The 16,227-nt window shown below is 38.5% G+C and overlaps 1 protein-coding gene across 1 annotated transcript; it reads left to right on the top strand.

Annotated features, from left to right (window-relative positions):
* Positions 1–2,702: 2,702 nt before the first annotated feature.
* On the top strand, positions 2,703–15,833 carry LOC140245628 (uncharacterized). Its single transcript, XM_072325193.1, has 4 exons — positions 2,703–2,958; positions 4,723–5,022; positions 13,703–13,993; positions 15,194–15,833. The coding sequence occupies exons 1-4, from the start codon at positions 2,703–2,705 to the stop codon at positions 15,787–15,789; spliced, it is 1,443 nt and encodes a 480-aa protein (XP_072181294.1). The 3' UTR covers positions 15,790–15,833.
* Positions 15,834–16,227: the final 394 nt, after the last annotated feature.

Below are 16,227 nucleotides of genomic sequence, written 5' to 3'. Positions count from 1 at the left end.
TATTTGTCTATCAATAAAATATACGCAATGAATGAAAGTGAACTTGGATCATATTCATTGCTGGATTAATGAGGGATATCCCAAGATTTTGCTATGTGTTATTTCTAAATGGAGGTATCACTTCCGCTGGTAGCAATCGAGATACACCCTATAGACCTATTGCTGAGCGCTGAAAATGCTCTGGCATCCAAAAAGAAACGCATACTAGCTTACGACAAAATAAAATTCAGCGCGAGGGGTTGTTGCGTATATTTACAGGCCTATGATCTTCTATGTTGTCGTGAAAAAAAGACACAAGCTTACCAAACAAGATAAAAATCACAAAGCCAAGGAGAAACATATTGCAAGCATAATTTTATAGTAGATACAAATAATATACATCACGTACAGCGTCGTAACACTAAGAAAGGTTCTTGTTCTTCAAATACAGCGTGCTATACACGGGAAGTGACTTGTAGCTTGGCCATGTTTGTTGTGAGCGTTAGTCCGAAGGTCACAGCGTTTACAGCAGTTCCTCTACATTATCCCCGTGCGATGAGAAGTCTCAACCACGCGGCCAGCCTGCAGCGTTTTTCCGCCCGACAGTGGCGGCGTCTTGTCGAGTGTGTCTTGTCGACACTGCGGTGAGCATGGGGAATTCCCCACAGTACAAAGCCTTTTGTCAAGGCTCTCTCGCTGTAAGATGGCTATAATGGAGAGCGAAGCGAGCCTCGCGCAACCCCTCATACACTCGGCAGCATGGGCTCTCTTCAACCAGGGAGGTCACCTCCGACCCTGCTTCAACATACAGCGAGAGGGCCTTGACAAAAAGGCTACACATGACATGGTTTCTGTTCTAGCTCCATGGTACGAACGTTCAGTACGTGTCGTCATTGACCCTTGAACCTGGTAAAACACAGACAGACAGTGCTCAGTGCAGTGTGTGATATACGCAGAGATGCTGGCAGCTGTGACGCGGAGTTATAATCCATTCTCTTCACGAATAAGAGAAATTAAAGAACGATAATTGCAGGGGTTGCGGAACGATTTTCAGGGAGGGACCTGCAGGACGGGGGGAGTGGGGTGGTCAGGGTCAATAGTAACTCCCCTCCACGCTTAGAAGGGAAGACTGTAAAGACGGAACCTTTGAAAATTCATGGGTGTTTTGATATTCTTCCCCCATTTTTTTTTTTTTTTTTTTTTTTTTTTTTGGTGACGAGACAGAACATGGGGGCGAGGCAGCCCCCCTCCTTCTGACCTACGTTTCCGTGGCCCCTGTTAGTGAGCACATACTCCAAAAGCGAGAGCAAACTGAAAAGTGAAAGTCTGTTGAACGAAAATGCTGAAATCCATATATATATATATGTATATATATATATATATCAAAAATTCGATTCGCATGTCCAGTATAATCTATTTACTTGTAGCAGAGCCACTGTCTATAGTGAATAGGGATTTTTAAGGGGTAAACACCTGAATCTGAATCCAATTTGATATCACAGTCATCACATGGGAAATTGTGTCAAAGTGATATGGGAATCGTCACATGCATACGTGCAATTTCTGGGTTTGAAAATGATTGCTAAATATTCAAGTGAATGTTCGTCCACAAACGCACACACAGTTCAAATGGCATGCAACTACATGTACTAGCCAAATCTGCTGAGTGGATTGGATAATCCTGATGAATGAAATTTAACATCTTTATTCAGCAAGCGTATGAAACAAAACTGATCGTGGTATACAATGAAGAGGGAAAGAGAGCTTTAATAATTACACTGACTTTGTTAGCATAATGTGATTTTTGCGTATTGCGACAAAGAATGGAAGGGGAGACGGAGAGAGCAAAAAAGAAAATACTGCATCCTTATATCGGGGGTGATTTAACAGACAACGCATGAGCATATCATTAAAGGCGTGAATAAGGCGTGAATGATTATTGATGATTAGTAGAGGAATATAATGCTGCGCTGTCTATGGCACGAACAGTGAGTGGGGATTCCCCAAGATCCTTAGATGCCATTTCTTGTCTTATAGCCAGTACTAAGTCACTATCGCTCAATCTATTTGAGAAAAAAGGAGTTGCAGACAACGTTTTACGACGGACAAGGCCTAAAATTTTGGTGGGCCGTAGTGACGAAACACACAGATCTTAACACCTAGACAGAGAGTTTGTTGCAATAAGACGACGGTAAGTTTAAGGCGTATAATTATAGAGAGAATTTTATAAAATCGTATACTAATTTGGTATGTAGTCCGTACCACAGTTTTCGCTCACATTAAACATATTGTACACCGTGACGTTTTTGAGGACATGTGTACATGAGTGTGTGTGTGTGTGTGTGTGTGTGCGTGCGTTTGTGTGTCGCAGTGTACTTTGGGCCTAGGTCCAAACTGTAGAGATAGACCACTTTATATTTCCATCACTGTCTGGTGTAAACATCATCATACACTCGCCCATTCAATAAACGATGTCTCCTTATATTATTTATTATTATCATACATAATTTCTGGATTGAGTAGTAGCAATTAAAGACGTATTGAAGACGGTATGACCTAAAGTAATTGCCCAGCAAATATAAGTGCTTGGTTGTCGGTACGTATTCCTCAAAGCAGTTGATGTTAATTTATCCCCTTTAAATAATACAGTGGGCCCGCAAGTGTCGATATGTTTCGTTTTTCTACTGATTTTTGTTTTGACTAGGAAACCTAAACGCTGGACAATGCCAACCAGGTTAGGAATTTATACGCCAATGGAATCTAGCATCCGGGCTCTTCTAACAGAGCTCAACAGCATTGCGGACCTGCAAATCAAATGCATTAGGCTTCCGTATAACGATCTCGACCGATTTCGGATGACGCCAGGTGATGTTGACGGCATCATTCTGTGTCACTCCATCTTCGACCGACGTTTTGCGATCACTGATGTGACAGACGCCCTCTATAACGAATTTCTCCGACACGCGGAAGACGTCGTGGGTAAAGAGAATTCGGAAAATTCTCGTTGAAGGCATTATTTACTATTTGCAGATGAAACAAAACACCCAGCTGAAGCGCTTCAAAATTAATAGTCTTAGAATGTGAGTCAGGCGATAGAAAAAATGAAGTGTCAAAATGTTAATCAGTATGATCTGTTGATAATCAATGTTAAGTAGGGCTAATATTAAATTTGCCAAAAATGTGATCAACAATATAGTAAAATTGTTTCTAGAAAAAAAAAAAGCTTCATTGCAAAATTTTATAAGGTATAGCTCAAGGATGTTTTGTGATACAACTAACCTATTATATGTATCAAATGTGATGATTCGAATATTTTTTTTAAATTAATGCTCCCATTGTAAAAATGCCTTTAAATTCATGTCTATTTTGCATCAAAACAATGAAAACATATTGAGTAAGAATAATATGCCCCGTAACTCTTTAAAAAGCACTCATGCTTGCTGCCTATTAAAGCAAGGTGCACCCTCCCTGTACACAGGAAAATACAAATACATTGTAGCATGATAGACAGTAACATGTGTAAGTGCGTAGTAAAATTCTGGCAAAAGGTAAAAATAAGAAGTCCCCTCTGCTATCTCATATCTTCCGATTTCAATCAGGTTACAGCTCGTTATTCCGAAGGTTCGTTATTCCGAAGGCTCTTTATTCCTAAGATTCGTTATTCTGAAGGTTCATTGTTCCGAATTTCATTTTCTGATTAACCAATCTTCGTGATAACGAACCTTCGGAAAAACGCCACAAATTTTCGGATTAACGAACCTCTATGTATACGGAATTTGCGTGTTTAGGATCAACGACCCTTCGGAATAACGAACCTTCGGAATAGCGAACCTTCGGAATAACGAACAGCACCCTTCAATCAAGACACATTAACAAAAATCAAAATACAATCCTTCACAAATGTGATACACTGTACAAAAGTAAAGAACAAAGAGAAGAAATCTTGGAACTGCGTGGTGAGTATTTTTTTTTACCCTTATAACGTACTAATTGTCGCAACAGCAATCTTTTTAACTCTTTCTTCTTAAATCAATGAAATTTACATTGCTTTAAAAGACTTTGTGAATCACTCCAAAAATTTTGCCCCATGGTCATTTGAGTGAATGGTTTTCAGGTAAGAGTTGTGCAAAAGATGGGTTGTGATTCTTGACCTATTTTATGCTTTATCACATCACTCAGACTTTGTTCTTGAATATTTGTTAACATTTAACCATAATGCTTCTTCTGTTAATGTTTTTTTTTTTCACTGTAGGCCTACCTACGTTTTGAAAATATGATACTTTGGGACAAAGCATTATCAGGAACACGCAGAAAATCATCATGGGTGGGGAGGGGGATCACTAGCTCCCTCTTCTCTTAAAAAAAAATCCCAAACTTGTGTGTTTGAAGTGTGATATTTCCGATTTTAACAATATTTCGACATTGTAGGCCATATTCAATGTTTATATTACAAAATGCCATTTTTTTTTGGGGGGGGGGGAGGGGAGGAGATGTGGGGTGGGGGCAATTAACTGCCCCTACTGCATGCTCCATGCTGCGTATATGGCCCTCCTTGAAGATTCTATAGTAGTACGATATCTTTTTCTTTTCTGTTCTTTTTCTTCTTTTAATATACTGTATGTTGCTATAGTCCAGTATTGCTCCAAAACCAGTGATGATGATACAACGTACTTTTTCTACATTATGGTATCACAAATCTAATTGCATGCCATTGTTTTGCTTTCAAAATACCATCCTACATAGGAAAGGAGAACATATCTGTCATTGCACACGACTTCAAGTGGCCGATGGGTGAGGAAATGGAGGACCACGGTGAAACAAAGAAGGGAATGATGGAGGGGTTTATGAACCAGCAGCCGACAACGTTCCAACGTTCCGCTCTCGCCTTGGTGTGTGGTAGGTTGGATACCTCACTTCAGATGGACCCGGAGGACGTGGAAAAGTTACGCCAATTTGTGTCTCAAGTCCGCCCCACCGTCTCAAAGATCTCGACCGCCCGATTGTCTCGTTTAGATCACTCTGGTAACATGGCGGATCATGATGGTAATAGGGCCATCATCCCCAGTTTCTTGCAATTGGCCATTCTTCCTTTGGTGTTGGTATTGGTGTTCATGAAATGGATCATAGAGGTGATTCGTGGTAAACAATAAAGGAAAACGTCAACTCACAATCACTGTTGACTTCATTGACTGTTGCAAGTCATATAGATTTAAGTGTAAAAAATACTGCATCAGAAACAAAGAATTATGATGAAAAGCAAAGTTAAAATTGAAGAGCTTTATTTGCACTACAGTTTAAAAAAAAAAAAGAAGAACCAACCCAACAATGAGTATAGAGTAACAATATAGGATGAGATATACAGCAGTACAGTAACAGCATTCAACTACAGGAATATGGCATTCATTGAAACGTAATTGGTTCAGATAGTGATAGTGAGCATGTACAATGATGTGGCTTCACGTTTAATACTGTATAATGTATGGTTTAAATTCTTCATGAAGTAAAGCTTCTGCCCAGGTCGTTCATGGGTTAATTGTAAAAGCATATTACTAGTAGTCTATATAGTGGGCTTTGGGGAAAATATGAATGTTAGAGGTATTTTTGGTAAAAGTTGGGTACCGGTCTATTTTTGTATAATTCAAGTACGCTGAATCTAAAATTCCGGTTCCCAAGCGGAATTTGGAGTAAAAGCCATCTAATTTGCATGAACAAAATGGCCGCCAGATCCATTGCTTTTTACGGTGTTCGATGATTTAATTTCCATAAGATCCCAACGGAAAGGCAGAAATAGTAATAATTTCAGTAATGAATGTGCCAATACAGTGGCTAAGTCATTATTCATAATATTCACTTTATATAATGCAATTTAAGAAGTGAAATATGCAAATTAGGAGTTGCTGCTGATACAGTAATGCATCACAGCATATGCACACAGTACTTGTTCACTTCTGTTTTTACTCATTTTGCAAGTTATCGGGCAAACAAAAAGTACATGGTGATTTCAGAGTCCAATCAAAATCAAATCCTACAGTCAATTAATTCAAAAGAGCTGAATAACACTCATGGAAATATCCATGCAAATTGGTATACAAGAGGATTATTACTAGAACTGGCATGTTTCTACTAGAATGCATTGGCGCAATATATGAATTGGAATCGTAATTGATCATAAGGAATTATGCAAATAATTGGCCATTTCTATGCATATTTTTCCCGAAACAGAGTCTTCCTATCAACCAATTCATAAAAATATGAATAAAAATATTTGCAATTACGTGTGCAAATTGCTATGCAAAAGGATATAGAAGCGACAGACTTCGAGATTCTTCAATACATTGCCGTGATAATACTAATGAATGTGAATCATTATAGTTTATCAAATCAGAACCGAAGTTGATGTACCTGGTGTGATAAAGAGAACCATACAAAAAACAGCTTTATATATAGCAAAAACTATATAGCAAACTATATAGCAAAATATAAAGCATATATAGCCATATACACCTTAATAATCTAATTTGCCTAATGAATTATGTAAATAATTGGCAATTTCTATGCATATTATTTTCCCTAAAACAAAATCTTGCCATCAAAATGTATACTCTGGCGTATTGAAAAAAAAAAAGCTTAGTTAACGGAGCAAACAAGGTGCACATTATTGTGACGCTTATGGAAATATGTTTTCAGATTGGTATTCAAGAGACTGTAGAGCTGGCAGGTTTCGAGATTGTATACAACACACTGCCGCGATATATAAATATGTTTCATAAGAGTTATTACATCAACACCTGTTCATGATTTGTGATAGAGATATACAGAAATTAACTGCAACTATCAAACAAAACACCTCTATAATCTACGCCTGTATTTGCATAATAGATTATGCCAATATTTGCCCATTTTCTATGCATATTTTCCATCAAAACAAGGCCTTGCTATCAGAGTGTATCATGGCGTCGTGAAAAAAGGAAAAGTTAGGCAATCAGATCACTATACATTGCTCTATATATTACTGGAAGGTCACTATTCTTTCCCTGTACTTTGTCGTTTACATTGGATAAGTTGGTATATAATTATATATCTTCGTTCTGCAGGTAAATGTAAAATCAAGTGGCAACTTTCATAAATCTCGTCTGCGAACATAAAACGTCTTTTTTATCTCTTCTCCCCCTCTGTAGGCTCAAGCGAAAAAAGAAAGGAAAAAAAAAACATTGTAAGAAAAATCCTGCAATCTAGGAAACAGAAAAGAAGGATGACTTTGTAATACATACTTCACCCCCTTTATATTTTGGCTGTCGAAGAAATATGATCTGAGTTGAAAAGTCTATTTCTCAGTGGAGTTGAATCAATCTACATTCATGCAAATTTTGCATCATCAGATTGTTGTTGACATGCACACATTGCTGCACATCGTAGGCCTGATTTGTGACATTTGCATCGAATATTCTGCATTGCTTTCGCATGCACATGAAACCATCTCAAGGCAACTTTGCAGGATTGGAGCTTGAGATATAAGTACAGGCTGTAGGCCAGATCAAAACGTTCCCACCCATTGTCTATACTGGTGAAGAAAGATCAGGTCTGACAGAGTGAGCAGGTTTTTATTTTTTTTTTTTAAATGCAGGAGTAGATATTGTTGTTACTGCTTTCGCAAGCGTTCAGTTTACTTTTGTCGGTAAAATGGGCGGAACATACTTTGGGCCAAACGAGTTTATGTGATGCATCTTTTGAATCGAATATAAGTTTATTTTGAAGACGACTGATAACAGCCATGTTCTTGGAATCATTGAGTTTTCTCCTCGTACAAGCAGCATCCTTTGATGATTGTTAGTCATTGATCACTCGCTTTACTAAGAATGCTCTGTCAGTATCAGTCTGGCAGAAAATGCAGAACTCAGTATCTAAAGAAGAAGGCCTCTTTAAGGTTCGAATCGATGTTGTCTCTCAAGGGAACAGAAGTAACTTCATGTTCGCATCGACTAAAATGTCTACAGCTTTCATGATTTAGAGAGAAAATACATTGTAGTGATATCTCGTTATATTTTAGGCTTTAATGCAAATTTTTAGATTGTAGGAGGTTTTGTGATACACCTGACCTACACCTATGAATGAAAATGTGATAACTCGAACATTATTGAAATCACGGTTCCTAATGGTAAACAGTATTTTAACGCCGGTGAGTTAAATTGTTAAGTGATAATCAAATATTTAGATATTGACAACATGACTGAATGAATCAGATTGTGTATGATCGACCATTTAGTTTAATTTCATTTTATTTCCACTACTGATAAGATCTTTGTCTTCACGTCCCGTCCTTCCTTTCATAGTTTTCCCTACTAGGTTGTTTGTTTAACAAGACGAATATTTTCATCAAGGGACCTGTACATCTACAAGCTCTGCTTTTTAGTATAGGTCCCCCATATTTCATGTTTGTATAAATTGTCTTCTCTTGTCTTCTTCTTGAATTACGACGCTATGTCTGTAGTCTATTATTCAAGTGATTGTGTCATATTATTTGTGTTTGAGATGTGGAGCAATAAAACAAAATCAAATATAAGAACTATAAAACATTGGAACAATACAGGAAAAATATTATTCCATTTTGACAAGAGACAAGACACAACATTAAGTATATTAAGGTCATTTGATCCCATCAAAAAAGCTTGATTAGCAATAATGACATAGCATCAATATAACTACTAAAGGAGTGTGAAAAATTAACCTTTGTAAAATAAAATGTTCACTGCATTTATGGAAGGAAAGAGGATGTGCAATGGGAGAAAGGGGAAGCGGTGAGGGCAAGACTCTCATCTTTGAGTATAAGAGATCATTTACTAGCTTTCAATTTCACGAATTGTATTCATTGCGTTTCTGTATAAATCTACATGGTAAATACATTGTTTTACATGCATTGCACTCCGATATAGCCGTCCGTATAACAAGAAATGTATAAAAAGGCTGGCACCTAATTAATTTTTATGAGAATGTCACAGCATTGCAATATTGCATTAAATCATAAAATTTAGACTTGCAGACCTATGCAAGATGACTGTCAAAGCAAAATATAAATCAAATTGATTCTCACATTGCAAGAATTACTGACACCGCTTACAAGTTACAACTTACTCTATTTTTCATATCTTAAGAAAATATACATCGTACTACAGTGTATTACTATTTGTCATAAGTGTAGTGTTTCCGTAAACCTCAATGTTGACATAGATACTTACACGACAACAGTGTGAATTTAAGAGATGTTATTAATAATCTATTATTTGCATTCACATTGAGTTAGTCAGATACGAAATTGAATTAGAATGTAACAAACACTGTGATTTGTGGATTTATAAATAAAGTTTTTGACAAATCAAGTATAAAGTTAAGAAGCACAATATCATACTATTAATGCGTATTCAAAGTAATGAAACAAGTTTTAGTTTTAGTTCTCATAATCTATGACTTGCACTTCTTCAGACTGTTAAACATATAGTTTGCTAAGTGTATACGTAGTATTATGTATAGTACCTAATGTTGGATGTAAATAAAGTTTAACTGGATTGAACTAAAGGCTCACAGTGTGTCATGCGCACAAGTGTAATGTGTTAAAATGGTTCATTGGTCAAGCATGTGTATCTTCATTTTTTATGAGTCTCTCATCTCAAGATTTAGTATTAGCGCTCTTCACCGAGTGAGGCAGCCAGTGTTTAGAATGTCTCTGCCATTAGCAATTACCTATAGCTACACTTTTGATAAAGAATACGGGTTTTTTGTTAGTTTTGTTTATTTGGTTTTTTTTTTCTTTAAATGTGCGACGTATAATGCTGAGAGCATGAAAACTGGAAAGAAGCTATAATCACCAGAGCATGCACGCGGCCTAAATATCCACACTGAATGATACAATTTTTATAAGAGGTCGCGTACGTCCAACGGAATATGCAAACGGAACCTGACTAGATTTGTAAACGGTAAAAGTTCACGGGGCAAACAACTTTCATCTGCATCATTTCATAATGAATGGCTTGGATAGGCCCTATAAACAAAGATCCTACGTAGGATATTTGATAAAGCGCATCCACATGCACGCTGCACCTAGCGACGGGATGCAGCCGGGGAGATCTGCTGTAAGAGGCTCACTCATGCATGCACTGACCTCTATCGCTTAGGCCTATTTCCATCGAGATCAGTGGGCTTACTGCATCAGCGATCGCCAACGGGCATTGACGTTCATGGCCGAGCAGAGAAAGAATATGACACTGAATCAATGGGATAAATACAAGGTGTACACTCATGTAGCACATGTACAATAATATTCACGTTTTGTGAAAATCTTAACAAGAACAACAACAACAACGCGGGGATTCCCCGAGCCACAGACCAGCACTGAGCATGCGCGTTTACAGGTAAAGCTAAAGTTGGCTATCTCGATCCAGAACTGGTACTCGGGTCGCGCCTGTAACAGTTACTCACGCTCCTCTCGGCCCCATGCATGCAGACATCGTGTTATTTGCGTAGTAAATCTGCTGATAGCCCGCGTGGTAGCGGTGCGGTGGCGACAGCCAGATATCAAGGAGTTGTCTTCAACTGAGACACTTGTTTAACTCGTCTGTTATGTTGTCAGCAATTTAGCCACAACCAAGACAACCACCCTCGTCACCAGGTCACCTATTTTGTCCTGCTTGCGTGTACGACTCCCTGGTTCTGGTAAGCCCATGACCCATGTTTAAACGCGGTTTAAATGAACTGCAGTAGACCGATAAATCTGCCCCTCTTATTTAACAAAAGGCTTCCAAACAAGAGGCAGATTTATCGGTCTTAGTAATTTTGTCGCGACCTGAGATATAAACCTACTGTACTCACATTTGAATAAGGTCTTCTTTATCCAGGGTAGCCTCTTCAAGATTGCCACTGCTCTGGCTCTGCCCTGCCATTATTATTACTACATGTACTGATTACCCTGCCACACTGCACCACCTGCGATGGCCTGGGTATGGGTAAGAGGGACGTGGTGGGTAAAATCATCATGTCCGAGGACGTAAGCACTGCACGTGTCTGCCTTTCTGAGCTAATAGTCGGACTGTTAAGTTGTAATAGTGTGATTGGATAGTGACATAATATACCAGCTAACAGTGTTGCGGTCACTCCCAAGAGAGAAACAGAAGAATAAGTGTTCGCACTCGGCTGGAGTTCGGTATTGTATTCTTATGTAACTCTGCCAGCGGCGTGTGTTCTCCGTCTGCATTTTCACCCATTGGCATTATTATAGGCGTGCATGGCTTCTTCCACAACAAAACTCTCACCCTATAGCCTGATCAGTGCTGAATTGGGCCATGGCTAGTAGTTGTACGTAGGCCTACATGTACTTCGTACCAGGAATACTTGTGTGCATGCAAGGCAGGGAGTATGAAACTGCATTAATGTTGCACCGTATGACTCTGCATCAGATACAATGCAAATGATGTGCTTGATCCTGCATGAAATTGTTGGACATCCAAGATTTTTTTTTTTTGATTCATTGACTTTTATTTCTTACATTAAAGGGACTGCACAGTACTGCCTACTGGTTGAGGTGAGGATTCAGGTTTATTAATTTATAACTTTTGTGTGTGTGTGTGTGTGTGTGTGATAATGAGAAACCTCTTACAAAATATGAAAGAGCATGTAATTTCAAGAAGGATTCAACATTTACTTGATGAAAATTAGCCTTCCAATAGCTGAGATATCCAAAAAAGTGACCCTGATAACATTGACAGGCCACAACTTTTATTAGGAACTTTTTGTTTTTCCTTGTTTTTAGATATCTCAGTCATTTCAAAACTGATTTTCATCAAATAGACTTTTGATTCCCCGTAGAATTGTATGCCCTTTAACATTTCATAGAGTGGTTTCTAAATATCTTGCAAGACGTCACTTTAAGCTGAATCCTCATCTCAACCAGTACTGTACAGTCCCTTTAAGGGCATCTCCTGAAAAAGGTCACTCTTGGCCTTTAAGTGTATGATGAAGAAATGATAAGTGATGGAAAAATAAACTTGTAATGTTAGGATTTACTAGGACTGCTACTCTTGAGATATGTGGCAGAAAAGGGGATTGAAGTTAAGACAAGAGTCTCTTAAGAGCACCAGGCAGAGCACTGAGCCACCTGGAGAGATGGCAACCACTGTTTGGTAGTGATGTGTTTGAAACTGTTCACATTTATAAATGTAAGAACATTCTTATGTCAAAGTAGCATAGCAACTACTGTTCTTACAGCTTATTGAGTTTTTTCATGCACACGGTCACAAGTGTCGTCCATGGGTGGATATTGAGAAAATCTCTTTCAGATGGAGCAAAATGTGGGTCTACAAAAAAAAATGTGAAGAGTGTGTGACACATACTTTATTTGCAGCTTCCAAACTTCAAAGCTGAATACTCTGTAGCTTTCAACAGAGTAACCTGTTTCTACTTAATTCTAATTCGAAAACACAAGATATCCTGAAATTAACTTATTTATTCAGCTATGCATGATACAGTGTATTTTTTTTTTTTAAGTTTGTGATGCAGTTCAACATATAGCAACCAGGTACCGTAATATATATGTGGATGACTGTAATATCATGAGTGTTATACAATTGTATGCTAACTCTGCCCAGTCTATCTAGTGGTCCAATTGTAATCAAGACTGTTTTTAGTGCATGAACTGGCAATTTCATGTTTATAGGGAATGAACTCTATCGCTGAAAATTGATAGAAACGATTTGAAGTTCAATTCATCTTGCATGATATCCATTTTGGTTACATGTCTGCAGAGTAGCTGATTAAATTCAAACACAAAATATGGATCAGAAGTAAATAATCACTTTGTTTGGAAATAAAGTCACAAGGACAGTAACAGTGCCTTATGTTTGAAATAGTCTTTTTGTCGCTGGATGTCATGACAAAATTAGACATTATAACTTTAGACAATGACTGCAGACAAAATTCTGACCCATATTGATAAAAAAGGGCAGACATCGAAATACAAACTGTTATACTTGAAGAAACATCATGAATAAATATGCCACAGGAATGCCTTACAAATATGCAAAAGGCTCACTGAATACCAGTCAACGTGAGGCATTATCATCTATTGTATATAGGACGTTTTAGCGGTGCATTAAAAACGCGTATCGTTGTCCGTTCAGTTTTTACTGTTCAATATCAGAGCATATTGAACTAAACGCATAGGCCAATGCATTAATTCCCCATAGGCTACCATTGTTACTGGCGGTTCAAGATCACACCGTATTGCACGAGCGCTTGCTGAGTGCACAAACGCTTGCTACTAGTGCGCTTTTGTTTCATCACAAGCGCGCAAACATCTTGCTAGTTGCTTTATCGCTTAATACGCAGTTTTAGGGGCTTCCTCATTTCAGCGCTTGGATGTGACTGCCGAGTTAACTTCAAAGACGAGTAGAAGCCTGGTGTTTTTGTGCAGTTTATGCTTTCTCTACATAATTGGAGGTGATAATAATTATATTGGATGGCATTGATTCATGGAATACCAGGGAATATTGCACTCATCTTCGATTCGTGCAATATTGCCCCTAACTCGTGCAATATTCCCTGGTATCCCATTCATAGCCATCCAATATAATATAAATATTGTGATTTGGACTGTGAAATGGCATAGGTTAATTAGTCTATGTCTTGCAGACTATTTGTATCTAATATTTCTTGCATGAAGTGACAGAATGATACTCATCTTCCACAGAAGCTCCAGTAATCATCTGCAGGATGTCAACTACAATTGGGGTCTGCTCATCTGCCAGGCGGGACAATGTCAGTGGGCTGCTCTCAAGACTGAACAGAATTCCTAAAGTAGAAGCCCTATTTGTCCAGCTGCCGTACAATGACGTGGACAAGTTCCGACTGCCAAGAGGGCGCCTGCATGGAATCATCCTCTGTCACTCCATTCACAATCGTCGTTTCGCGATAACAGATGTCACAGATGCCCTCTACAACAAGTTCCTGCCACATGCCGAACATACCATTGGTCAGTTGTAGCATAAGTCAAAGTTTGTGCCCATAATAGAATATGTGCTTTAAGCCAAAGGCTGAAGTGAGCCTTGCATAGGGTTACAATACTGTATAAGCTGTAATTTTTGAGTGCAGATATTTTTGCAAAGTAGGAGGTCATGGACATTTTTCGCAAGATGCTGTTTTTCGTAAGTTGACACAAAGTCGTCGTAAGTGCACTGTTAAACCAGTGCATGGGCAACATTTTTGCATGTGGTTAAATTTGCGGTCCAACAGTGATTCACAGAGATTAAACCCTCGCAAAAATAATGGCTTATGTAGTATTCATTGTCCTGCATCTGGTGTTTGTTTTGCATTAACTGGAAATAGAAGGGATAGAGCTTTAATTATTGTTGCTACATGCTTGTATGTGTACTATAGGGAATACCTGTTGTACATTGGGAACTGCTTGATTGGTGTAGTTTGAGGGTTGGACATGACAAACCAATTTGGATTGATGCATTTGAAGGTGCCTATGACAGCTTCTCTGCTTGTCGACGCCCAAATTTCATACAGTGACTCAGCAGATCATACAGAGCTGGAGTCAGGCTTTTTACTCTAGATATTTGATCCATGTTTTTCTTTCTCCATAATCACATAGAAGGACACCTAATGTACTGAGGAATAAAAACTGGCAAACCAAAAATAAACCTATGTTGTTGTGCTGTATCAAAGTTTTTGCAAATATACCAGGGAAATGTGCTACTTTTCCCTTCTGAATTACTCAAGTACTGTATACAGTAGCAAAGCATGGAATTACTGAATATCATTTATTGACTGAACCAGTTTATCAATGCCTTTGTAGATGTATCACATAAAGAATTCTAACAATCCAGGTCAGAACATATTGCTTGCTCTGGCATTACTTTACAGTAGTAATTTAATTTGTGTAGATTTCCAACAATGACATTGTAATCTACCCCTTGCCGCTTTACAATTTTCCATGAAATATGACATTCCAGTGATTGGAATCAAGTTTTTTTTTTTGCGCAGAATGTTTTTATATGTCAGACATGTCTCAAAAGTTTCAGGTTGATAGGAACAGTCTGTGTCATAGGGAAATGCCAGAAGCTTGATCATTATTACTAGATTTCTTTCCCTATTCCATCTGTTATTCTCTTCTTCATACTGATATCAAATTTTCTTAAATTTTCATTCCCTTCTAATCCTTGTGAAGGCAAACAAAACGTGGCAGTGATTGGACATGACTTCTCTTGGCCTCTCTCCAAGGAGGATGCTCAGTCAGGTATCAGCCACAGTCAGAAGAAGAGGAGCCAGATGACAACTTTTAAGAACCAGCAGCCTACAACTTTTGCTTGCTCATCTCTGGCCATGGTGTGTGGAAGACTGGATGCAAACTGGGAGATGGATCCTGAGGACTGGGAGAGCTTGGTGTCGTTTGTGACCAACGTGACCCCGTTGAAGCAAACCTTCTTCTTGCAGCCATGGTATCTCTTTGCAGCAGCTGTCTTTTTCTGCCTCAGCTTGATGAGTGTTTTGACTAGGTTTGGCATCAACACCATGTATATGCTGTTGCGGGTCATTTTCATTTGTGGTACATCTCTTCCACCTGTGGCTATTCTGCCCTGGGTAAGATGGATCTTGCATGAGTACCGAGGTGACAGAGCTCGTGCAAAAGCTATGCTCAGCATGAAGGTGGAAGGCAGCCCAAGTCCTTGGTATATTGTGCCACTTTGGAAAGCCCCGTACTGTTTCTACCTATATTACCTGCAGAGTTGGTGGTGGGGGTATGGGCGTGGCCAAAATGATTGAAGAGACCGCACATGTCCATGGTGATTTCACAACCCCCTTTGAGTATTATTGAGTTACTACTCTATAGTGGTGACACAGTCACACTGTTAAAAGACGATTGAATTGATGACTGAACAAATTAGTTCTGCTGCAGAAAGTCAGTTTCTTTGGGTTTTCGTGTGGGCTAAAGAAATGCGTAAACACTAAACGATTGGCTAGACTTCAGATTGCATAGCTTCCCTGGGTGTTGTTCAATGTTAATATGTCTATTGTCGATCAGTACTTCTATAGAATTATTGTAGATTCATATCCCTCTCAAGTGAAAGATTTCAAGCAGCTTTTGTCATTAAATTTACAAACTATGATTTACGAAGGGTCCTTCCAATCAGCGAAGTAGGAAAATTTCACCAAGATAAATGATATCCCACGAAGACAAACATTTAAATATGACCAGAACAA

Source organism: Diadema setosum, chromosome 2 (genome assembly GCF_964275005.1).
Source record: "Diadema setosum chromosome 2, eeDiaSeto1, whole genome shotgun sequence".
In the NCBI taxonomy this organism is placed as follows: Eukaryota; Metazoa; Echinodermata; class Echinoidea; order Diadematoida; family Diadematidae; genus Diadema; species Diadema setosum.
This window is presented reverse-complemented; position numbering and strand designations above follow the sequence as displayed.